This window comes from Onychostruthus taczanowskii, unplaced genomic scaffold (assembly GCF_017590055.1).
Source record: "Onychostruthus taczanowskii isolate IOZ18803 unplaced genomic scaffold, ASM1759005v1 scaffold26, whole genome shotgun sequence".
In the NCBI taxonomy this organism is placed as follows: Eukaryota; Metazoa; Chordata; class Aves; order Passeriformes; family Passeridae; genus Onychostruthus; species Onychostruthus taczanowskii.
Genome location: NW_024499906.1, coordinates 8,048,156 through 8,073,477, shown reverse-complemented (window position 1 = coordinate 8,073,477; position 25,322 = coordinate 8,048,156). Strand labels below are relative to the sequence as shown.

Genomic DNA, 25,322 nt, shown 5'->3' with positions numbered 1-25,322 from the left:
GGTGGAAACAGCTAGGAGTTGTACTTCCTGAGGTAGGGGTGTAAGCAAAGGTGACAGAATGGTCTGCTGATCAAATTTATACAACTGATATGGAATAGCTGCAGAGACTCCAGAGATACAGAGTTTGGATGCCTGTATTTTCCTTTAATTTCTTTCTCAAAGTTTTAATTTGTGTTGTGTGTCAGGAAATCTGCTTTGCACTGTGTAATGGCTGTTCCTCCACCAGTACCAACTTTAACATGGGTGAATGCATCATGAAGGCATGCAAATAATCCCTAAAATTGTTTGCCAGCTTTAGGATTATAGTTCTTTTGAAGTACATTTTATTTCTGTGCTTCAGAACTTCTCTTCTGGAAGCAACAAACTCTTAAGTGTCTTTTTCCTGGATTTCTGAGAGCTGAGTGATGTTCAGCTATAATAAACTCTCGTAAATGTAGTTTTGTATTCAGCAAATGGAAAAGCAAGTTAGTGGTTTACCAGAATGTTAGGAGACAGTGTATGTATACAAATGAGGTATACGTATACCTCATCATACACTGCTCCTGAAGTAGTAACTGAAGTTTCCAGAGCTGAGTAAAAGTTTTGTCAGTGATGTTTCATGTATTACTCTGTGCATCCATTGTAATGCTTTCTTTTAAATTCAGGTTTAAAAAACGAATGCTGATAGAACAGCTTGAGAGTTTTCTGGAAGAAATCCATCGCAGATCCAATCAGGTCAACCATATCAAGAGCAGCTAAGAAACTGCACCTGACAGAGCCACAGCAGGGCACTGCTGTTCTTACTTGCATTCATTTTTGACATGCACTCTTATCTCAAGTTCCTGTACCTGAAATAATGAGAAGCTGCTCAATAAAATGATAAGAAGTATCAATCATCCTTTTTTTTTCTTCACTTCTGTTATTTTTGTAATGTGAAAAATACTACAAAAACGTTTTTATTTAACTAAATTGAGAACTTCTTGCTTGTCATGGACATAAGTGTCACTTGCCCTCAGGTTCTATTTTTCTTAATCTAACCTTCAAAACTATCACCTCTTAAGGTTGAACTTTGCCAAAAAGTTGCTTTGTAATTTTCAAAAAAAAAAAAGCACATGCATTAAACAAGGTAATGTTTTGTATATACAGTTATTTTGGATATATTATTGTAAGTTGTATAAATGTATTTTGAAAAATATTTAAGAAAAGCACTTTTGTTATTCCATCAATAAAATCTCTATTTTAATCTTTGTGTCAGTTTGAGTACTGGTTTTATCAAAATTATTTGTTTTCCCTTTCCAGAGCTTCTGTGTTCTGGTATCAGTGTTAAAGAATGAAGAGTGGTTTTGTATCACTGCTATATTCTGCTCTTAATCAGAGTGAGTGAGAGAGAGCTAATGCTGAATTGCAGCTACAGTAGGATATCTTGTGTAGTTTGCACTTTTGGTGGCCAGCAAAACAAAGTGATGTTTATTAAGCACATCTGTAGCCATGACAAACCCTGCAGTTTTATTGAGGGATACACCGCAGTAAAGCAGGGGTCGTTTGAGGAAGGCTTCCTTTGAGGAAGGCTGCACAGAGGTTTTCTGTGTCAGAAGATTTTACAGGTTTACAACTGTGGGAGCAGCTACAGGGTGCTGCTCCCTGGACACAAAATATCACTGACTGCTTTGCTAGCCACATCTTTCAGCTGTGCTGGATGCTCTGGGTTATCTGCAAGTCTTTGTTGGATTCAGTGGGAAAGGAGTAAAACAGTCCTCTCTGATCTTTCCTTGGGAGTCAGTGGTTTGCCGTCTTCACCCAAAACCTTTATGGGCCTGGATTTCTGATGCTTGTGCCATGAGTTGCTGAACACTTGCCATATCCCAGCTTTTGTCAGGATGCTAAAAACCACCCCTCATTTTATATTATGTCAGTAGTCACATTCGTTGTTCTTCTGGAATGTCTGTTCTATGTTGTGTACGCTCCAAAGGCAGTTGAGGTAGTACTGCTGCCTCTTAGCAGTATTTGTTTGGCCACTGAGTGGATATTTCTGCTTCTTACCTGCTCTGTGTGGAGGAGGCTGCCCTGGCAAGTGGTAGAATTGCCATCCCTGAAAGTGTTCAAAAAGTGTGTAGGTGTGGTGTTTAGGAACTTGGTTTAGTGGTGGACTTGGCAGTGCTGGGTTAATGGTTGGACACTATGATCTAAGAGGTATTTTCCAACCATAATGATTCTATGATTCTGTGTTAGTTTTGGAGCAGCCTATCAACTTGATTGTCTTTTCACAGCATTTCACTGCTTGCTTGTTACCTTCTATATCAGCTGGGTTATAACTGTCTGAGGTCAGACTGAATTTCAGTTTTATTCTTAAGCTTTGGACTTCAGGTCAGGGAGATGAAATTATGCTTGAAAAATAATATCACAAAGCTTTCTTGTGGGTTGTTTTCATTCAAATGGCCTACATACTCAGCAACAGTCAAGCTGGCTTTAGCCATGATGAAGTTGAAGAGAAGCTGTTGGCTCATATTGGTAAACATTTAGGAGGCTAAACCTGTTCCTTTTTTTGCAAATGTTTTTTTGGATACTGTCTTTGTTGTAGTTGTGGTGCTGATGATTCCTAGACAGCTCTAAGTTTCAACAGACTCGACTATGTAATAAGTTAGTGGAGATTCTTGGGAAAGCAGTATGCTTGAAACTGTGTTTTAATAAATACATACAATGTAGCCTTTAATTTCTTTGGAGGAAAGCTCATCACAGGAGGAGCAGAAGTCAGTATATGCATTTAGTGCCTATTATGAAGGATTTGTAACTCTTCCTATAAAAAGTACTGAACCTGTAAATGAAAACAATGTTAATATTATTTCAGTTTGGGGCCACATTTTCTGGGTGCAGCACAGTTTAAATACATAAGTTAGGCATGGAGCTAGCAGATCATAGAATCATTCATTGCTTGCATGGAAAAACTGTGACTGCAATTGCATGCTTGTCTTAAAATAATCTAAACATTTCTCTATTAAAAACACCTTTCCAAATAATTGGTAGTCCAAACCAGGAACCTGCCAAAATCTGAAACTTACACTGAGCAAAACAGAACCTAAGTTCATTGCTTTGTGTTCATATTTTAGTCACAGAAGAGAATGAAATTACTGCCTCAGGCTGACTGGATTTGTTTGATTATTTGTAGTGTTACCTTGCCTGTACTTCAAGGGGAATGTGCTTAAACCTGAAATTCAGATTAAAAAAAATCTCAGTTTTTCAATTATTTTGAACAGAACTATGCTGTTTTAAGTGTTGGAAAACATATTTCTGCTATTACTAGAAAATTGATGCAATTAATACTTTGGTCTACATAAAGATTCATTAAGAACTTTATGGGCATAGAAGTTTTAAGCACTTTTAGACAGGTGGATGAAAAATAGATCTTGTTTACCTGTTCAAATTTTCCATACCTCAAAAACTTGAATCACTGAGCCTGAGCAAATGAAATGACTGAATGTTTTCACTTTTTACATTAAAAAGCTTGAATTACAGAAATATATTTTTTGATTTTGAATTGATTGGAAGGTATGTAGTTTATGCTTCACATAAAAATCCTGTTTTACAATCTGATTTCCTTCCTCTTTATATAATTTATATATATATTGTAAACTGGCCATTTTATTCACTGAAGTAAATTCGTTCTTAATCCTGAAGAGTCTGTGGCTCATATTTCATAGGTGAGCTTATTAATGCCTTTTTGTTTTAAAATTCTGCATTTGCCAAGTAAAATACTTTTATTCATTGACTGGTAATGATTTCCAAAGCATATTTAAAGCAAAATTCCAACCAAGGCAGTAATTTTCTCTTTGGGTGCTTGCACTGTGGTCAAAATCCACGATACGGGTTTTTAAAACAAAATGTTGCGTACACATGTATTCACTGACTAAGAGAACAGTGTGTGTTGCTTGGAAGCAGATAAGGGAGATTATTTCTGTCTTTGTGCTAGGCCCCAATGTTTTACTGAACCCTATGAATGTCTGTATGTTCCTTGAAAATCTAAATGGCTGTGACCCCAGTTATGAGAGAAATGTGGTGGTTTGAACAATTTGTAGGAAAATAGTTCAGGTGCAAAATGACTGCATTGTTAAGAATGATAAGAGTTGTTGGATTGGCCTGATGCTTCGGAGTAGCAAATATCTGCTAAATGGTGAATGATGCAGTTTTTTGTTACTGCCAACAAGCTATAGGGTGTTTTATTTTGGCAGACATTCTGGAGTAACTTAATGTGATTGGACATCTGAAATGAGACTTATAATGCGCTACTGAAGCTAAAGGAACGCCGTGATGCTTCACTCTAAGACGTGCTCTGCAGTTCTGTTTGGGTTTTTTGGGTGATTTTTGTTTGGGGGCTAGGGGAAGTCATTTGTAAGAAAAGAGTTAACAGTTGCAAAGAAACATTTTTTGGAAGAAGTCTGTTTGCTATCAGTATAGCCATGGCTAAGTTTCCTTTATAGGGAAAGGTTTCTATTTTAACTACTTCAGATGTTAATCCAGCTGGTACAGCCCATTTGTAACTTGAATTCCTCTGTAGAGATCAGTTTCTGATGCTGGAATGTTCAGCATCTGTGAGATCTCTCTAGTGCCTATAATTTTGATAGAAATTTTTTGAGCACATACTGCATGTCCAGAGAAGAGGCTAATCTGGCTTCCTAGACTTCTGTGACTATTATACAATCTTTTTAAGGAAATTGGAATCTATGCTTTAAAACCCAAATCCCCACTGGTTCTGTGATTGTTTGAAGTTTCCTATACTGAAGAATGGCATGATATTTGTATTGATTTCAGTGCTACCTGTGTGGGATTCTGCTCCTGAAAGGCAGAGCATGCATACCTGTATTAGCCTGTCTCAGGAAAAATGTGAAAGGTCGATCTGCTTTGAAAATAGGTGTTCGAGATCTTTTCAGTAAGACCATTGCTGTAATGCAACAAAGAAAGCATCAGTAAAATGCATCTTTTTTTTCTTTCCATCTCCCACACAGTGCCCTCAGGCTCTGGTTAGTACCTTGACTTTTGAGTTGCTCCTCTGCTTTAAGACTAAAACAGCAATTTTATCCAACAGTGAGATCAGTGTGGCAAAATTAACAAGTCAGGAGTTGTGAAACTACATGCAGGTGATTTGTGCATATTTCAGTGCTGAAGGGCATCTGCCTAGCATCGGATCTCAAAAGTAATTTTTGTTGTCATCACACCCCTAACTGCTGAAGTCATACCTGTTGTCTCACCTGTTAGCCAGTTCCTGGGTATGCTGTTCTGGTGAAAAAGATAAGCAAGGCACAAATGTAGTTCCTTATCCAACTGGGAGACAAGCAGCAGAGAAATACCTACATCATCCTGGAATTTCTCTTGTCAGAACTCTCAAAAAAATCCCAAGTATCCTCAACCCAGTTTCCTCTCTGCTTGTGGGTTAATTTTTAGATTAAATAAGTAGTTTTTAAGAATTATGATGGCTCAGTTATTATTAAAATACATCTTGTTTAAATAAATTCTTCCTTTTAGCTATATTTTATAAAGAGTACATTGTCAAAACCCCTACCATTAAACCCACCAGATCGGGATTATTTTTGAACAGTTAAAACAATGGTATTAGTTTGAAAATTCAAGTTAGACACAAAACTAGTTTGAGAAGGCACTGTTTTGGTGCTTGTAGAAAAAAAAAAGTGCCTAGCTTCTAGTCATCATGTGACTAGATCCAAGGCTTTTAAAGTAAACAATAAATGTAATTGCAATTTTTAAAACCTGCTTGTCAGCTTGGTCTGACTGGAGTTAAGGGATGTTTTGGCATTGGTTTCAAGGGGATAAAGGTATTTTTCTCTTAGCCTTTGGTATGTAATTGAAGTCACCTAAAAGCTTTTCTTTTGTATGGCCCTTACCACAAAGTTATTAAAAATATTACTGCTCCTATAAAAAATTAAAACTGTTACAAAAGTTAAAACTGCACAGCTCTGCAGAAGGGTTAACTTAGTTATGCCAGATGTTCTCTGTACACCCCCCCTATGTAAATGTGTGCCTTTTTCAGGGTTGTTTCTAGAGGAATACTGAATACATCAATTCAGGTGTGCTCAGGTTCTTTTTGGCATTGCGACTGTGAGATGTTGGAGTAAGGGCATGTGCAACAGGTGTGGCACCCCTGTGAGATGCACTGCCATGTTCTCTACGTGCCTCTTGAATTCCTTCCTGGGAGCAAGGAGGAGAAATGATAGAGTGCCCTGGTCCCTGGCCAAGGGCAACCAGCATTTGTGATGTGGAGCACATTTATCCTTGGTACAGCCCAGGGAAGCAGAAAGGCAAGATGTGGTTAGTGGTGAATGAGTCAGGTAGTCCATCGCTGGGCCTTTGCTCTGAGTCTCCTGCTCACCCAGTCCCATCTGCTCGTGTGCAAGTGATCTGTTAGCAGGGCTACTGCACGTGAAGGTCACACTTCATTATGTGAGAATCAAGCTCGTCTGCATAAAACTTGTCCATTGTTACCATTAATGCTATCAAAGAGATCGTTCTCAAATCCCGTAAGAGTTCAGGGGCTGTAGATAAAATATTACTAACCTTTTTTCATTTTTTTCTTCTTATGAGCTGAACAAATAGATAACCAGCAGAAAAATAAGTGGTATATTTTCTCACACTGGATTTTCCCTGGACTGACAAAGTTGTTTTTTTGATTTGAGCCATTACACCTTAGTCGGACATCAAAAATTAAAGTTTCTTATGCACAATTACAAAGGTAAAATGGAAGTGTGTCAAATAAAAAAGTTTGTTAGGCATACTTGTAAATTCTACAATACTTTTTTTTTTTTAAATAAGAGACTAGTGGTTGATTTTATAGTGGTAAGCTCCAGAAGTGAGAAGTTTGTCCGAGTATTTGATTTACCTGTAGCTCCTGATGCCTTTGTACCATCTTCTGTTACTTCAATTTCTGCTTTGTGAATAGCTTCTGAAATATAAAGGCTATCTTGCTCTGCAAAACCCCAAAAATTAATAAGTTATTTTCTGCATTTCATTACAAACATATTTTAAAAAAGTACTCAGAATGCCTTTACATTTTTTTCCCCTGCAGAATCTAAGGATCACGTAACTGTTATGTATTTCAGCCTTTGACTCTTCTCCCACTATATGGATAACAGTCGATTGAATGCTGAATGGGAGTTACTAGCTTGAGAGGTCTCCAGTTTGTGGTGGAAGGCAAGGTTACATAGTGAAAACAGAAACTTTAACAGAGTGAGGGCAATGAAAGAACTGAAGAACCCTTGGAAGGGAAAATGTAGAAAAAATGTTCTTCAGGAAGAAACAATGGAACTGTGACGTAAAATGCATCTTGGAAAGTAATAAATTTCAGAAAGACACTGAAGAGAGTGTTACAAGTCTGCTTTTCTCCAGTTGCCTGTAAAAGGCAGAAAGCAGGAAAGGTTGATTTTTTTTTTCTTTCTTGTCTGAATTCAAGGATCAAGTCTAACATGTAGGTCGAATCAAAGAAAAGCTAAAAGAGAATTTTATCTATTTCTGTCTTAATTTTGTCCAGTCAGAAGAACTGGGAAGGAATCAATCAGAGGAAGAATTTTAAAAAGTACATGAATCTTACACATTGTTGAGGGGAAAAAAATACAAGCTTTCAGATTTAAGAAAGCTGTTTCAGGTCTGAAATGATGTAACACATTTGTTTGCTACATGTGATCTGAGAGTAAACTGAAGGAAATTATCCTTGTGCTTCATACAGAAGAGGAAATGAAAGCTTCCCTATTTTTTTTCCCTCAACTATCTACTGCCTAAGTAAAAGATACATTTTCCTTGTTAACTCTGCCTTGCATAACTCTTACACTGTACAGAACCTACTGCTATGACACAGTGGTGTAAGAGTAGAACTAAAAAGGGTCTCAACATATCCTTTGTTCCATAACCCTGCCAGAGCAGGATCAAATCCTTCTACAAGCCTTATCCTGTATGCCAAAAGCCAAAGGGAAGCTGCTAAATCATATTGTTTATGGAATTAATTTCCCCAAAGTATTTATCTTATTTAAATAGATATTAACTTTATAAAATATATTCTTGTGTTGTTTATCAGTATATTAACATTTGTTTGCAATTAGCAAAGCAGCAGTGAGCAGTAACAAATTATTTTAATGTGCATCTATGTGCAGTCTGAGATCTATATTGCAACGGAACATTGCTATGTTCAATTTTAAGAGCAGCATAAAAAAAATCCGTGAATAATGTGCCTTCTGAGGTTCATCCCAGGAAAGCAACTTTTCTGTAAAAGTAGGTTTGTCTGAATTGGAGCAATTTCATTTATTCACTCACATGCACAAGAATGTGAGCTGCTTGCTGGGCAGCTACCACTCCCAAGTCTTTACTGTGAGCAGAAATGACTTAAGTTGAAATATTTTGTTGCTGAAAGGAGTCAAAAGAAAAAGAATAAATAATGCGGATTTTTTAATTTAATATTAAATGGGGACAAATTTTCCAAAGAGCAGAAGAATTTCAGTGTTCCAAACCCAAGATTTTAGCCATAACAGTATTTTAGCAAAAGGAAAGTATAACTTTGTATACTGATTACTGGATTAGCAAGAAAATATAGCCTGGGTATTGTTTGCAGTGTCAGGAGTTGGAATATGCACTTGTTGGACCAGCATCCGTCACTGTTAAATAACTATTTGAAAACACAAACAGGAATGTAAGTTTTACTAAAGCATCCTAAATTTCTGAATAAATAACCATTTTCCCAGGCCTACACTGTCTTTTCATGTCTTTAATCTTATAGACATGAAAAAAGTAAGTTCAAGACCAAAACCAAACCTGTCCTTTTCAGGTTCCTCTTTCCTACAAAACAGCTCAAAATACAATTGCAGTTGAGTGTGAATTGTGCTTTAGAGTTTCACAGATAAAGAAGTACAATCAATTCAGAAGACCCAGGTCTAACAAATCATTCTAATGTAAGTATTGGGTCAAGGATGATTTTGTATTCAGTCCAACCTCTTACCTGAAATGCCTTTAAAATTAGCAGTGATGGGATCAAATGCATCTCTGATTCCCAAGGCAGAAAGAACTGTCTTTAGGTCAAAAAGGCTTTGAATGCTGAACCTGAAATTAGTATGATAGGCTTTATTTAAATGCAGGATTTGTGGAGTTTTTGTAGAATTTAAAGCATTAACAGATAAAATTTATTTCAAGCTTTTGCATTTCATCCATCTCTTCCTGTATGAGCCCAGTGCATTGTCTGATTGTGTATTTGCAGAAAAGTAGCTGACCTTCACCTGAAGACATTAACAGAAAGAATCCCTCTGTTGCAATCATATTGCTACTAAGTCTTCTTGACATGTGAATTCTGCATTTACACGGAGTGTTCTCTTTCTAGTATTATTTTTGGCTATAGCAAATGGCCCTTGGAAATATTTTCCAAAATTTACCTTGAAGAAAACAAATATTAATGTACACACCGGTTTTCAGCACTCTGTTAATGTGATGAATGTGTTGTAGGACGTGTGTAATGAAGCCCTTCTGTGCTAATCCATACAGTAGACACAGCCACATGAAGCCTTCTGTGCCTAATTCCTCCTGCTATGCAATTTCACTGGAGTAGATGATAGAAAATACCTCCAGCATAGGTGTTTGCTAAAACAACAACTGACTAAAGTGGAAAGGATGAGTGAAACCTGCTTTGTGCATGGAAAGATGGTTATGGCTGCTGGAGGAGGGCCAAGCTCCTTGTCCTGTGCCTTTTTAGTACTCTGGCAAGTTAAAGAAAGACACAGTAGTGCATCTTTAGGAGGTTATATGTTTATTCTTCCTTAAACAAAGAGAAAAATGAGTGTGGCAAAGGTCTAGCAACATTTCTCTGGTTTAGATCCTTAAAGGATTTATACCTCAAACAAATTGTAAGTAAAAGCTGTAAGATCAACTGAAATACATAGGTTTTTTAAAAACAGTACAGAGTGTAACCAGAAAGTCTTGTCATTCCTGGCTCACCTCTTTGTCGTTTAAGAAAGGGTTACAGCATCTCTGGTCATGTGATGAATAATGAAACCAAAAGCATGTGATTTTGCTCACACACTGCTTGTGTCAGCACTGTCACATGGAATTCTGACAGCTAAGGTAGTGAATCCATTGTGCTAACATTGCTTACCTAGGAAGAAAAACGTCCATCTTTGTTCTCTTCAAGCTGTTGGCCCAGAGGGTTATGGTTTTGGCAGAAAGGTGAGACTCAATCTGGGACAAAGGTGTTCTTTTGTGGCTGGGAAGCACTAGGAACATGCTGAGTTTCTCTCCCAGGTAGGGTAATTCGACCACGCTGAAAGCCTCCAGAGCTGCAGTCTGGAACTGGCCTGTGGGTGGGCAAAGAGAGATCTTATTTCATCATTCAAATGGGAAGGAAACCCCGAACCCACAACCCTTGCTGGGGCCAGCAGACAGTTCAGAGCAGCTGTGGTGGGATGTGAGGAGTGGTCTCCAGCTCTTGGGCTCCTGTAGCCAGCTCAGGTTGCTGTTAACTGACCTGAACAGTGCTGAGTGTGTCAGACACAGATATCTTGGCAGAGCAGTGCCAATGCCACTGAGAGCACCTGGAGAACCACCTCAATAGAGCATGGGTATTTTATTACTGTGCCATATAACAGCTGTCCTCCTTGCTCAGTTTGGGGACAAAAACCCCAAAACTACCAAGGCAATAGCAGCAGCTATGATGACTCTTCCCACAAGGTATGTTCTTTGAATAAACTTACAATTTTATAGTAATTTTCACTAGAATTTTACTACAACAGGTACAAATTACAAAAACAAAATGCAGAGTGTCCTAGTTGATTAATTGAAACATACTTTGGCTCATGTTTTCATCTTTACTACCTTAAAAAAGCAATTGTAATCTTATTTCAATAAAAAAATAGTTCTATTAAACAAGAGCTAGTATATGCTTATTTAAACATTAACTATTTTTATTTAAGCACCAAATTTGTAATTTTTTTAAAATCTAGGCACAAAGACTTAGCATAGTCAGATGAAGGTCTTAAAAAATAGTCTCAAAAGTAAAAGAAGAGAAAAGCTGGACAGCTTCCAAACTTGCAATTAGTTTTACAGCAATTTGTAACAGCCATTTAAAAGTACCAGTTTTCATCCCATATTCCAAAAAAACAATTAATCCAGGCGTTTCTAATAGAATCTGTTATACAATAGAACAGATTTGTCTGTCACAATTTTGCTTCCTTATTTTTTCATCTGAGAATCCAGTAAGTAGCATTTCAGGAACACTCAGCAATAGTGAGTGGCCAGGAGTTTAATACAGCTTAAGTGCAAGGCACAAGTGAAAGTCTTACTGGCTTTACTGCAGGCCATCCAAAATATTGAATGTACACGTCCTTCACCCAGCAGTAGCAGTTGTATCTTCAAGAGTAGATGCTCACACTGTTTGAGTCAGTGGTTGTAAATAACTGTGTTATGGATAGCTCGTGTTCATAGCACCTAAATATTTGTCAATAAATACATAACTCTAGGATGTCTGAAATGTTTAGTGTACAGTGTTTGTTAGTTTTGCACATATGGACTAGATGGGATTCATTAAGTGTTGATTGTTCTGCTAGATTAAATTTTAGGCTCTTAGCCCTCCTGCCTTGCAATCCAGAGAGAGAATAGCTCTGTTGAAACCAACTCCCAGCATGTGGATCATTTGCTGGGAGAAGATGTTCTGGTTTCTAATGGGCAGGAAAGGAAGATTTATATTTGCAGTGCAGTGGACATGAGTGGTATAATTTGTGGGCATGCTGATATTTTGAAGTCAGCACATTCTGCACAAAGGTTATACAGTCCTTATTTATTAATTAGAAAGAAAATCAAAGACTTTAGATTGAGACAGAAGTGTTTGTTGCTTGAACTAATTTTGAGCATCCCGTAAGGACTATACACATGCTAAATTAGAATTCAAATGTTGTTAACAAATTGCTAGGAAAAATGAATATGTAAAATAGTTGTGGTGTTTAAGCAATGTGTGTGAACAGTAATGTTGACATTTTCTTAGAGCAGTCTTACTTGTCCCCAGGCTGGTTTGTTCTGTGTGGCAATGTTAAAAGGATAAACAATGTTGTAAATGCTGCAATTGATAACAGGCCACATCTTATCTTTCTCACTCTGTGTTTTGGATCTTGGTGGGACACAGCTGCTATCATTTAATAATGAAGGACAGTCATCTCAGTCCTATGTTTAGTTGTAGCAAGCCAGTCTTTTTGCATTAATTTTAAACTGATTTTTTAGAAATGTTTCTGGATTTTTTGGCTATCATTTAATAATGAAGGACAGTCATCTCAGTCCTATGTTTAGTTGTAGCGAGCCAGTCTTATTTTTTTAGTGACAAAGAATGAATTGGCCCAATCAAATGTGACAACCAGCAAATTTTAAATGATCCCTTCTGTTATGGCCTCCCTCAAAAGTCTCTCCAGCTGCAGAGAGCTCACACATTTCAGGCTGGATGAAAGGGAATCCAAATATTTTTTCTTTCCTTTTCTGTGCAAAAATGTAGTGCTCTAGCTACCTGCTTAAGGATGATAGGATGGAGTTCCTTGTGTTTTGGCAAGTGGTCAAAAAAACACAACAAATGATTTCCCATCAACTTTGCAAGGACTCTGGAGCAAATATATGGTCAGACAATGCAGCTCAGCTGTAGAACCCCTGGTAATTGGCTTTACCTGAGATCTCTACTTGTACAAGCAACAGCAGCCCCCTGCCTTCTGTCATTAATAATCTGGGGCCTTAATGATCACCCCAGAATATGAGAAGAACTTGGATGTGGAATTTCAAATGAGTCAGCAAAGATTTTTAACAGCCTGATGATTCAGTTTTTTCCCATGAGTAGGGAACAGGAGTACATTTGTGAGAAAAAGAAGGCAATCTGTGAAACTTTAGGTCTGTCTTTGAGAAGTTTTAGGACACTCTGGAGAAAAGAATAATCAGATCACAGAGAAAAATAGAAAGTGAGATAAATTGCAATATCATGTAGACTGGCAAACAAAGCTATAAACTTTTTTTACTTGTGAACTAATTTGATAAAAAAGGCACATATTCAGCCATCTAATTTTAGGTAAAACATTGTTTCATTGTGCCACTGTTTACAAGTAGAAGTGTTGGCACTTAGAACCAGAAAGGAAAGGCAGCAAGCAGCCACTTGAAGGGGAAACTACTATGAGCAAAGGTTGAAAAGAGTCACTGACAGCTTTCCAAAGTATTGTCAACACTCAAGACTTTTATCAAAGACAAACAGTGAGATTGCCATGAATGCTGGAGTGGTGGAAACAAAATGGTGGGTCAAAACCACAAAAAGTATTTATATACCTCTGGAGATTTTCCTCTCCCTGATTTACCTAGGAAAAAAGAGTAAAAAAGGAAAAAGGCCCAGGTGGGGCCAACCTTGTGTAACCACCCTGAGCTGGTTCTGCAGTACACTACACAAGGTATTTTTATCAAGACACAGAAATTGTGAAAGCATTTTATCAAGCATGTGTATGCCCTCATTGAAAGTTTTGTGTACATTTCTGGTCATTTATTTAAAAGAAAGATTAATTTAAATTGGAAAAGTTAAAAAATAGAGCTAGTAGAGAATTTGAAGCATTTGGTTTTTGAATAGTTTAGAAGACCCTGGCGTCTTCATTTTAGCTATTAGGAAATTGAGGGAAAACTTGGTGGCTTGCAGTTACATTTGGGAGTAACTATCAAAGCTGAAGAGAAGCTATTTAACTTAAAGGATAAATCAGGCAGGATGTTAAGAGATATAAATCTGTCTTAAAAAAATTTCGATTTGGAATTTGGACAGTTTTTACCCAAGTGCAGTTCTGAAATTTAGAGTAGGAGGGAAAAGAGCTTTTTATATTTTGAAAGAGATTGTGTAGCTAACTGGTGGCAGAATTCCTGGTGGCAGAAAATTAAGCCTGCAGCATGAGTCCTTCTGTCAGCAACCCACGTACATCAAGCCTTTAAAAGTAGCCTACACTATTCATATATTATACAAATAAGTGTCTGACCTATATTTATACTGTTTTCAGCCCATGCTGAGATCATCCACTGATTTGGTATAAATGACCTAAGAATTTATGTTCTTTTTCTAGAATTTGTTCCTGAAGATCTGCAGTTTTTCCCTAAGGCCTTGGAGACAGGCTATGACCAGAAGGTTTGCAGTGTTGGTGCTCCTGGTTATGCTCTGCTCCCTCTGGTGCTCACACATTCAAAGGACAGTGATTTGGCTGAGGGGCCAGGAAATTTCTTACCCAACAAATCAAATTGGTAGGGGCTTGATATAATTTTAGTGTTATTTGCCCCTCTGTCATGGGGTCAGATGTGCTTCCTGCTGTAGCCCCTTGCTAGCCAGCTTTATTTAACAAGCTCCATGCTATTGTAAAGGACTTTGTATATTGCAGTATATCAGTCAGTCATCCCAGTCATCAGTCAGCCATCCCTGAGTTTCTCATCTTTCTTTCTCCTGGCGCGATGTATTGGTGCCTTTTGACTGTTTCCTACAGCTGACAAGTTGTTATGGAGTACTGGGAGCTGTTGGTCTGTGAGGGATGGGACAGGGACAGTGGATATTTTAGGAATCAATTTGAACCCAGGATCTCTTTCATGATTGCCTGGAATTATGAGGAGTCAATTTGGTCACCTGGGTGGTCTTTTCATTTGATGGGACTTCTTCTGAGACTTCTCCAAGCTGGGAAAACAACACATTTAGTGTGGTGTCTGTGGAAATGAATAAATCTGTTCCATACTGCACAGTAGATCAAATATGGATAAAGGACAGTTACCGTAGTTAACTTCAGCTGCGTGGTGCATGGTAGGCACTTTCAGGGTCAAGCCCTCTGGCGTTGTAAAAGGCAACATCTGGGAATCCATGAAGGAAAACTTTTTTTGCCACATGCTTCTGAAGTACAGGGTGCTCACCAGGGTGACCTGGCTGAGTGATGGTGCAGGGCTCTCCAGTGTCATCCCACGCATATCCCCATCTGCAGGGAAAAGAGACAAGGCAAGGGGACACATGCAGTCCTACATGCCCAGGTCCATGTGACTAAAGGAAGCAAGCTGAGACCACTCTCCATCCCTAAGGCCAAGAGGCACAACTCACAAAGCACTGCTCACCCTCTACCTTCCCCTCCCCACCTACACATGCACCTCACCGGGGCTGCCTGCTGGTCCATGCTCTCCCCAGAGCTGAGATTGAGCTGGCCAGTGTTCTTATTCCCCATTTTGACTTTTTAAACTCATAGTCTGACTGCTGAGCTTATGCCCCTGTGTGTCCCCTGTAGCACTGTGAAAGCATTCAGTGCCATGAATATGGTCCAAGGGGAATTTGGCTGTTCTTAATTAAAACTGAGAACGCTGCAAAGGATTGCTCTTTTAAAAATTAAGGGAACAAGGCAAAGTGGTTACCAGCTTGACACTGCTTACAGATTCAGACCTATTCCAGCTCTTTCTTCACATTACAGATGAATGTTAACACAAGAATTAGATTTCCTGCCTTCAGCCTTCGTTTGGGCAACATGGAGCGTGGCAAAAATCTTTATGCTTGGTTAAATGCAATTTCTACCATTCCTCTTATTTTACATTTCACTCATGTGCAACCATTCCTGTGGGTCCCTACGGTACCTGCAAGGTCGGTGGTGATCCCTTCCTGTATGTGGGTGATGTTGGGTTTGGTGATGTTGGTTTGGAGCAGGCTGCTGTTGGCGCAGCCCGCGGCGCGCTCAGCAAAGTCAGGCAAGAGCTGCACGCCCACATCCACAAGGAGGGAACATCCCAGCTGGATCACTGTGCCTTGGCTGGAGTCATCCACTGCTTCATCCACCGCGTGCATGAAATCCTGCACGCTTTGATCTGCCAGGCAAGAGAGAAACTGCAATTGTGCTGAGGCTGAGGACAGCACGGAATGCCCCAGGGCTCCGCAGCTCTCAGCTCCAGTGCTGACACCGATGTCCTCTGACTGTTAAAGCCCCTTGACAACTGGAGCACCCTTGACTTTGTGGAGTATTCCTGTCAAGCACTGCTGCCACGGGCAGTGATGCACTGGGCGTTGTAAAGCTCTCTTCATGCGTCTCTAGAAATCACTCTAGTGGGGATGTGTCAAGCAGCTGATCTTGTGTCAGGCTCACAGTTCTATGCAGATGCAATTCTTAACAGTTCATAAGGTTGTTATTCTTTCTTGGTCACTCTCTGAGTTCCCACCAGTGAGGTCTAGTGCCTCTGGCCATGACTGGCTGAGCTGCCAATGCCACAACACCACTACCTCCTTCTCCTCATGTTATCCACCTATCCCAGGAAGGGTATTTCTCTGACAGCCCCTCTGCCACCCTTTGCCCTTAGGTATTTGATTTCTCGAAGGAAGGCGTCCCAAACTGGCCCAGTATTGCTGATGAGCCCTGGCTAAACTGAGCTGATAAGTTGCTTAATGTGTTACAAGTGACTCCTTTATTTATACAATACACAACAGTGGGCTTTTTTCTTTTTTTTTTTAAGAAAACTGACATGGTCTGAGGTGTAAAATATTGTTCTTGTGTGGGAACACTTAGCGAGCTCTCTGGAAGAAGTGAGAAGTCAAAGATGGTAAATTAGAAGCAGAGATGAGTGTGAGGAGTGGTATCCCAAGCTTGTGACTTCACCAAAGTGCTTAGCTAACCAAAGTCCCAAATTCTTACTTGGACAACAGCACAAAATTGCTTTAACTAAACAGCAAGGAGAAATCATTTTAAAGCATGTCATTTTGTCTGTGCTATCTAGGGATACATCTCCTTATACATTGTTTTTGTTAGTACTAGAATAAAGGTGAACAAATTTTCCAAACTTTGAGAGAAGTTTATAAGTGTATGTAAGAGCAGATTCTCTGTGAGCAGTGAATGAAGCATTGATGTTTCCATTGTTTTCAGCCTGCTAAAGTTGTAACCATATCCTTCATTATTGGCTAGGGCAGACCAACGTAAACGTTAATGCAAACATCTACTGGAAGAAAGGAATTTTATCATATATGCATACATACACAATTTGGGTTTATTCATCTTATAGGAAATTTCATCTAAGTATTTAATGTATTTATTTGATTTGGACCATTTGAGGAAGTGGTTTCCTTCCCTGTTACTGGAAATACACTGTATACCAATAACAATAGATCCCATCCTACTTTATTTTTACATTCATGCATTAGTATTGCTGAAAGCCAAAGCTCGTGTGGTTTATGCCACAGACAGCTAAAATGGAGATAAAATGTCTGCTTGACATGATGTGCCACATGAGAAGAAGAAAGCATAAAAGAGCTAGCAGATCATCAACAACCTCTGCACTTCTCTGTTAAATTTTCTGTGAAGAACTGTTCTTGAATTTTGCTTTGAAATGTTATTCTGTAAGGTCCTTTCATAATAACTGAGCTCCTAATGACCAGAAGTGTCAAGCAAGGTATAATCCTTGTATGAATTAATGTTGTTTAGGAACTGAATTTACAGAAATATCTGTCCTGTAGGCAAGACTTTATTATATCAGCTGTTCATCATTTAGATGCCCTGTCCCTGTGTCAGTACATGTGGCTGTATTGGCATGGATCAGCCAGAGTTAGCTCTTACTGCTGTGCTGGGGTTGAACATCAGTGCTGTACAGAATGGTGGTGGTGACTGAGGCTGGTTACACTACAGGACAATGACATTATTGTGGGTTTTAGTCTTCATACCTTGAAGGTAAATTTTATGCTGAGAAATAACAGTGTTATCTCTATACATAAGTATTGTATGTAAGCTGCAAATTTTGAAGATGAGGCAGTCATCTGCTTTTCATAAACATTCTGCCCATAATGTAAAATAGTTTTTGACATGTGATTTGAGATGGTAGGATAATCCAGAGCTAAAATGAAAACAGCATCCTTAAATTCAGCTGACTTAATGCTGGATTTAAAGACATCTGTCTTTCCCCTATCCCTTCCAAATTCCCAGTGAGTTTTATATTTTAGCCTGCTTTCAGGGAAAGATGCAATTGCACCACCCATCTGTCAGTGTGTATCTCTGTCTGCCAGTCTCCTTCTGATAACTTTTCATCTTTTGGGCCAGTTGTAATAGCATTAGAAAAGTCTTAAAGATAATTCAGCTTCTACAGGTTTCATAAAATTTGTTAGTGACATAGGAGAGAAAACACTGTTTTCTGCCTGGCAGTTCTTTGCAGAGCACACAAAGGAGATGAGGACACAGTGGACACAATGGACCTCTGGCAAACCTGGAGTAATTCTGCTGTTCAGGGAAGTAGCTTTTTTAGATGTAGCTGTATTTTGTGTCATAAGAGAGTAAGTACTGATTCAGAAAAAAGAGGAATAATAACCTGTGTCTCAACTACTCCCTTGAGTTTCCTTTGTCCACCTGATACCTGGCTGTCAAAGACAGAGAAAACTACATCTTGCAGTGAGAGAGAAAGCAGAAGTTTCGTATGATGTGTGCAATTCCCATCACCTTTGTAAAGCTGTGAATTGATTATAAAAAGTGAGACACTAAGGATTTCTTAAGTACATTACCATGAATGTTGTATCCTAGGGCATCTTGCAGCTCTGTAAAGGTATTTCCTTGAGCTCCAAACTGCAGCAGCTCCAAAGAAACAGCCACACTTGCTGGAGAGACTACCAGATTGGTCCTGTTCTCTGCTTCAGACACCTGCCGGTAGAGACTGATGGCAAATTCAGTCTTCAGCTCTCTCAGCTCATCATAGGAGAGGCAGTTCCCTTTGGACATGCAGCAAGCAGACAGGATAAATGCAGAGAATAAAATGGACAACATGAAGATGAGCTGGGCACAGTCTCCACCAGCTAATACCTGCAATTAATGACATGGATATATTTAGAAAAGCAATAGGCTGAGCTGGCAGAGGAACTTTCCATCAGTGTTGAGATGTCACTTGCAATAGTAATGATAACTGTTAAAGTACTTGTCCAGGTCTACTCAGTAGCTACTGTCATTAAAAAAAATTAAAAAAAAAAAAAAAAAAAGAAAAGGAAAGACATATGTATGGACATGCTGATGACTCTGTTGACCAACAAGAACTGAATTTTCCAGAATGCTGTAGCATGTAAGATGGTATTTATTCCATTACAGAGCATGGAGACACACAGTCTCTTGGTTAAAAATTAGCTACCTGCACACATGATGGGCCACCTCAGTGCAATCTCCATGCTGCTGAGCACCCACAGCTCCTTTCTGTCCCCAGCAGAAAGGGGGTCACACCCAGCACTCCCAGAAGGAAGGCCACCCCTCATGAAGTGAAGAAATCTAATTGGAGGCTCCAGGCTGGGCTTTGGATCTAAGTTTGCAAAAGGCTGGCTTCAAATTCTCCTCCCAGATATTCCTTCTCCGAAATTTATGCCAGCAAAAGAAAAGGTGGTATTTGCAAAAAGCTCCAGTGCTTGCAGCACAAAATCACCACATCAGATTTTTATCGGAAATCAAGCACTGGTCAATGTTATATTAAGAGACACCTAGATTCATATTTAAAGGAATAATGTTAAAATGAGAGAATAACTTTCCTTACAGAATTCCACATTTGCAGATTGTATACAAGTATATTTTAAAAATTACTGCACCTTCTTTCACCTCAGTATTTCCTACAAATCTTTCTCCATGCCCTTTGCTCTAGAGAGCACCTCTAATGCTTTGTATTTACTCACAGTTAGCTCTGTTAAATTGTCTTGCCTTCCTGTGTCCTTCTGGGTGCCTGAATGGAAGCTGCCTATGAACGTCTTGTCTCCTTCTTTAATAGGTAGTGGAGCAAAGACTAAGTCATGAGACTGCATTTAAAGGGATAGTCAGTGATCAGGGTCTCTGTCGGCGATGTCTGTACCACTCTGTCCAAATTCCTGTAGGCTACAAGCTCTATGGAGAGCCAGGCAAAGCAGCATGCCACTGACCAGCAAATCCAAGGCAAGGAACAAAAAGGTACACATGGACATAGAGTCAGCAGCTTCCTTGCAAGCCCTGCTCGAGCCTCATGAGGCTTGTGACCTGCTGGTACCGAGCAAGGCATCTCCTATCTCTCTTCCCACCCCCCTCCTTCTTTTATATGAATTCCATTGATTCCTCTGCCACAAAGGGGAAGAGAAAGGGCTCTCTGTGTACCAGGCACACAGCTATTTTTTTACCCCCACTTTGAAACCTTATTCAGAAATCCCATGCAATTAAAATGTCTTTATTTCTCTCTTTTTTTTAATTAATGCTATTGGAAATAGTAAGATTTTCTTTCACTCTTTAGTATCCAGCAGGAAAGAAACAACAAAGTGCTGCACTTGAAGGAGAGCAAATGAGGAAGGGGCCAATTTGAATGGACCAGAAGCAGAAGAGCTGTGGTTGTGACAGCTTTAAAAGCAGTCTTGCTTCATGTGATGGAATCAAATCCTGCTCATCATATTCACAGGTTCAGCCTCACAGCTTCACAATGCCACCTCAGACAAGCAAGATTTGGCTTAAAAATTAGTGTACAACTGCTGCTTATTGATCTTCCCAGAGTTTGGTGTTGTACATTTGGCCATTTCACAATATGCATTCTTGTTGCAAGTGGGAAAGAAGACATTGGGAAAAAGGGCATTACAAACGAGCAATAATTCAGGTGCTACTGCTTCACTCATAGCAGGGATGGAATGGCCACACAATGGAATTAGAGCCCAAGTGAGAATGAAGCAGTGGGTCTCTCTTATTCTGTTGTGCTGTTCCTCTCTCTCTGCTGTTTGGAGAAAATGCCAGAATAGACGCAGTCACTGGGGTCTGTTTCAGGATCCTAGGATTTAGAGCACGTTCCTGCAAAGACTGGTGAAGTGCAAGAGCTTGGTCACTCACAGTCTAATACAACAGACTGAAATGTAATTTTGCCACAGATTTCAATGACAGTGTCTTCAGCCTGAAAATTACATTTGTGTTTAGGTGTTTGGCTGAATAAGGATCTCTCTGCTGAAGTTATCATTAACAGTTTCCACTGGAGTGGAGATGTATTCAGAGGGAATGAAACAGAGGCCACCAAGTGACGTCTCAAAGGGCTCAGAGCTGTCAATAGATAAATTAGCTCTGGTCACTGGTGAGAATTTTACACTGGATTTGATGTGGTGTTCCCAGAGGCTCTGGGCCTGAAAAGACATTTCTTTGCCCTTCTTGATGCTCTTCTGTGGATTTATTAAGATTTAAATGAAAGCTGGGGAACCCCTGAAGATTTTAAGTGTTACTGCCTAAAAATAACAATCAATTCCCACTTTGCAAAAGTGTTGCTAATCAGATTTGGGGTATGTATTTATGGAAGACATAATTGAAAACTAAACCTGGTAAAAATGCTGTGTAAGACAGCATCGTTTCAGTGAGAAGGGGAAAATGTGTTCTGGGTCTTTTCTCATCACAAAGGAGACTTAGAAATGGGAGTGGTTGTTTCAAATTTTCCCTCTCTGCAACATTTTTAGGAAAGGAAAGCTGTGGAGGAATCTTTGCAGCAAAACCGCTGTTTGCAGATAAGCAGAGAGGACTTAAAACTAAAACTGGATCAACATTGTTCAAAGCAACCATGGGGAATAAGAAATATGCTTTACATGTAATAAATAGGAAACAAATCCACTGGTGAATGATGAGAAAGTTAGGAGGCAGTGGAGTAAGAAAGAATAAGAGTCAGTGAAATCAGCTGTGGCTAAAAAATAAGTGTAGAAGCCTGGGGGAAGATTATTATTTATCATAGTCAAGGTCAGAACCAAAATTCTCATGCCTGTTCAGTTTAGCAGCCTAAGTTCAAAGTTTCTCTGTGCCAGACTGGGATCCACAATTGAGAACTGGATGTCCAAGGAGAAGCCAGTTCCACATCAGGGTGAGTCTGAAAACTGAGGTTGCCAAGTGAGCCCAGACAGCCAGAAACTGAGCTGTCCAAGTGAGGGTAGTTCAGGGGGGGCTACAAATTAAATAGGCCAATTACAGAAATTCTGTGTCAGAAATAGAGGGGTCTTGGACCTACAGAAGTGTTAGAGTTGGGCTGCTGTGGAGAAAGGGAGTTTCTGTCTCCTTTAAGGATATATTTTGAGCTTTCATACCTCCCTGTGTCCTAGTTTAGGCATCACAGCCTTCTGGTTGTGCATCACAAGGTACTGAGAAAGTACTGATAAACTTTCTGGCAATATTTTTGTTTTTAAGATGCTGAAAATGCATTTTAAAAGGTATGCAATTGACTGGTCCCCAAGATAACGCCTCAAAGTCAGGAAGGGTCAGAGGTAGCATCTGTATTTTGAGAAGTGCTTCTTCACATTGTGATAACTTTGATTGTGAGGGAAGTGAGGAAAGACACAAACCGAGGATGTCTGGAGAAAACACAGCACAGGAGTGTGTGGGTAGCATTCTGGAGCACAGAGCACTGTGTCTCTGTGGAGCTCCTCTGAGCTTCTACAGGAGCAGCTGTGAGAGCTTCACAGGGAGCCCAACCTCTCTGCTCCCCCTCTAAGCAGAGAAAACCACCACTCTTTGAGAAGGAGTGAAAGCAAAGAGCTTCCTGATGTGTGAACACCTCCCCACGCTGGGAGCCAATCTGGTGGAAATCACTGGAAAGAAGCCATAAGTGGTGGCTGCATTCCACGATGGGTTAGATCATGTCTATGCCTGCAGTGTGCCACTGCTGTTACTGCACAGTGTCCCCCTGTGTGACCATGGTGGTGGGCAAGGGGACAGACTGCTGAAGCATCCCCTGCTGCTCAGCGCTGACAGATGCCATCACAGGCAGCTCTGCAATGTCTGGTGTGAAAAATGTGCAGAAGTGGAAAAGAAAGATGAGGGAAAGAATCAGAGTGAGCTGTCCTCCAGAATTACATCTTCAAGGTCTTCATGGGCCAGATTCTGCTCTCAGGTACAGGAGTGTAAATGCAAACCATCAACACAATCTTGGGTTCTCGAGCAAATGAAGAGCTGCTGGGGGGCTATGGGCTGGGAAACTCCTCTGGGAGACAGGGTGCTCCATGACTCTGGAAAACAGACTCACAGTCGAGCCTCTGTGGTGATGGTGGCACAGGGTGGAAGGTCAGGAACATCAGCCCCGGAAGCAGCCAGAAGTCACAGGACTGAAATGAGAAACCAGAGGGAAAGGCACAGCCTACACAGGCACTATGGGCAATGAAAGATTTCTCTGGAAACTGTTCCCCACAACCAATTTTTTCTCACAGGAAACTGGAGTTTTCTCTGATTTATTGGTGTTCTAAGAAACACTGAACCCTAGTTTGGTGCGGCTGCTGAGAGGAAAGGGAGAGCTGTTCTTGCGGTTCTGGCCAGTTTGTGCTTCTGGTGCATGCGCTTTACACAGTGATCTGGAGCAGAATTCGGCCCAGGGAAAAGTTGGAAGAGACAAATATGACAGAATCAGTAAGAAGCAAGTTTTCCTCTTCAGAACTCTCCTGTTAGCTTTTCTGTGTCAGGTCAGTCTCCTGTAGTCTTCCTTCCACTCTAGCACAACCCCACTGTCAGTCGGACTACTGTGCATTTACCCCTTCACAAATGAGAACAGAATTTAACCTATCTGCATCTGCCTTCTGTGTGCTAGCTCTCCTTAACACATAGAATAACCCTAGGGAAATTAAATTGGATCCAAACCAGCTTCCTTCCTGCTTACATCTCTCCTCCAGGAGTAAGCCTGCACTGCAAGATGCCAGCACATTTGCTCAGTCAGGAAGGTGGTTCTGCTGAATCTCAGGATAAGAAAAACTGGCATCATCATTTCATACAGAGCTTATTCTCCGGGGAGGCAGATGGCTGTGGAGTCACAAAGCATCCAGATGAGCAAATGCAAGTGAATTTGTTTACTGCTATCCTCATGCCATGCAAAAACCAACACTGCCTCTGCCTCCCACTGGGGTGTGAGGACAAAATCTGGCTCTTCAAAGGGTGACCACTTTAGAGGGTTGCTTCCAAAGGAGAAATCCATCTGTTCAGCGAGGTGTCTTTGTTTGAGCAGATGAGCTTGGTGCCAGTCTGGCCCTTCTGGGGAGGTCATACAGCGTACAGTCCCACAATGGAACTCCATTCTGCTGGAGCCCCCAGATCACTTCCTTCCTGGCCTGCTCCAGGTGGAAAGGAGCGATGAAGGCTTTTTGGCAGCTCCAGAGGAGGAGGTATTCTCCTTGCCCATGGCTGCAGGCTGTGTAGCAGAGGAGCAGTGGCACAGGCTGGCTACGACCAAACTGTGCAGTACTTTCTTCCCAGTCCTCTTCAGCCCCTGTGGGTCTAAAACATGAATGTAACATTTTGATGGGTTTTCCTCTATCTCTAGTACTCCAAGTGGAATAACAGAATAGTGGTTTCACAGCATCACCCTGGGAATCTGTTTCCTGCCTGAGAGATGCCCCAGGAGCACACTTGGAGGGTGGGTTGGTGACAGAGGACTGCGTGGGATCCAGGCTTGGGCCAGGCTATGCCATGGGAGCTTTTGAATTGAGTCTGGCAATAAATGAGACCTGGACTTTTCCTGGGAGCAGTTTTAAAGACAGCTAGTGACAGCAACCAAAAACTGAGCCAGGCAGTAAGTTAATAAGTGGTGTGAGAAATTGGTGCTGGGGTTAAATTCAAGTTTGCAGGGTAGGTGTTTCTAACAGGTTGTGTGATGTCTTCTGCCGTGCGAAGAACAGTGCCTTTCTCTGATGTGAAGAAAAGCAAAGCAAACAGGAGTTCCACTTCCACTGGATGAGGTTAATGCCATAACACTGATGAAATGACAGCTGTTTCCACACACAGAAATGTAGGCTGAGTAAGAGCCCAAATCAAGCAGTTTTTTCACTGACAGTGACTGTTCTCATTATGTATTTTTTAATAGACAAAATTCAAAAGGGCTGAGAAACTACGTGAATAAGACCACTTCTTCCTTTTTTCAGGCTGATGAAATAGATATGAATTAAAAAAAAAGAAAATAAAAAGAAAAAAATGAAGAAAATGTGATTGAGGGAAGACTAAAGATTTTGCACATCCTTGTTGTAATGCAATAGTTGTCCTATGCATATGTCATAGGGAAGACAGCTTAAGGAACACCAAGTAAATGATGCATGAGGTCCAAAGAGATAATCTCACTGTGTATATATTTTCTGCAGTGTTATATGAAAATCTTAGCAGTAAAGTCTCTTCCCTGTGGACTCTGAATGTATGATAAGAGCCTGCCTTTGTGCACAGCTGACCTGTGGGGGCTGCTGTCACAGCTCAGCTGCGCAGCTGACTGCAGTGGCTCAGAGGTGCTGCATCAGCATGTTCAGAGTTGAGTTGCCAGTCTGTGAGATGCCCCCTCTGCCCCCAGATGTCACCCTTTTGGTATCAGCAGACTTAAAATTCTCCTGAGATAGAGTCAGTACCCTGCAAGGGGCCTGGTGGAGATTCACA

General features: G+C 40.3%; 2 protein-coding genes across 5 annotated transcripts in view; one reads left to right on the top strand and one right to left on the bottom strand.

Annotated features, from left to right (window-relative positions):
* Nucleotides 1-1,222, top strand: part of INTS6 (integrator complex subunit 6) — a 39,264-nt gene extending 38,042 nt beyond the window's left edge. For 3 of the 4 annotated variants that reach the window (XM_041407290.1, XM_041407288.1, XM_041407287.1), the window contains one exon: nucleotides 645-1,222. In XM_041407290.1, the coding sequence (XP_041263224.1) occupies nucleotides 645-738 (94 nt within the window). In that variant the 3' untranslated portion in view covers nucleotides 739-1,222. The other variant, XR_005952871.1, reaches the window with a different exon arrangement.
* Nucleotides 1,223-2,750: 1,528 nt separating this feature from the next.
* Nucleotides 2,751-18,743, bottom strand: SERPINE3 (serpin family E member 3). Its single transcript, XM_041407369.1, has 8 exons — nucleotides 18,485-18,743; nucleotides 15,592-15,819; nucleotides 14,754-14,951; nucleotides 10,106-10,304; nucleotides 8,963-9,063; nucleotides 6,860-6,946; nucleotides 4,829-4,912; nucleotides 2,751-2,791 (listed from the first exon to the last, which is right to left on the bottom strand). Exons 1-8 carry the CDS (start codon nucleotides 18,741-18,743, stop codon nucleotides 2,751-2,753), a joined length of 1,197 nt encoding a protein of 398 aa, XP_041263303.1.
* Between the last annotated feature and the right edge of the window lie 6,579 nt (nucleotides 18,744-25,322).

What these genes read in the sequence shown, in the direction of transcription:
- SERPINE3 (XM_041407369.1), bottom strand. Translation starts at nt 18,743, where the DNA reads ATGTTGTCCATTTTATTCTCTGCATTTATCCTGTCTGCTTGCTGCATG. An exon ending in GATCACCACCGACCTTGCAG is followed by an intron (nt 14,952 to 15,591) that starts GTACCGTAGGGA and finishes TTTTCCCTGCAG; the next exon opens with ATGGGGATATGCGTGGGATG. An exon ending in TAATTTTAAAGGCATTTCAG is followed by an intron (nt 6,947 to 8,962) that starts GTAAGAGGTTGG and finishes GGGGTTTTGCAG; the next exon opens with AGCAAGATAGCCTTTATATT.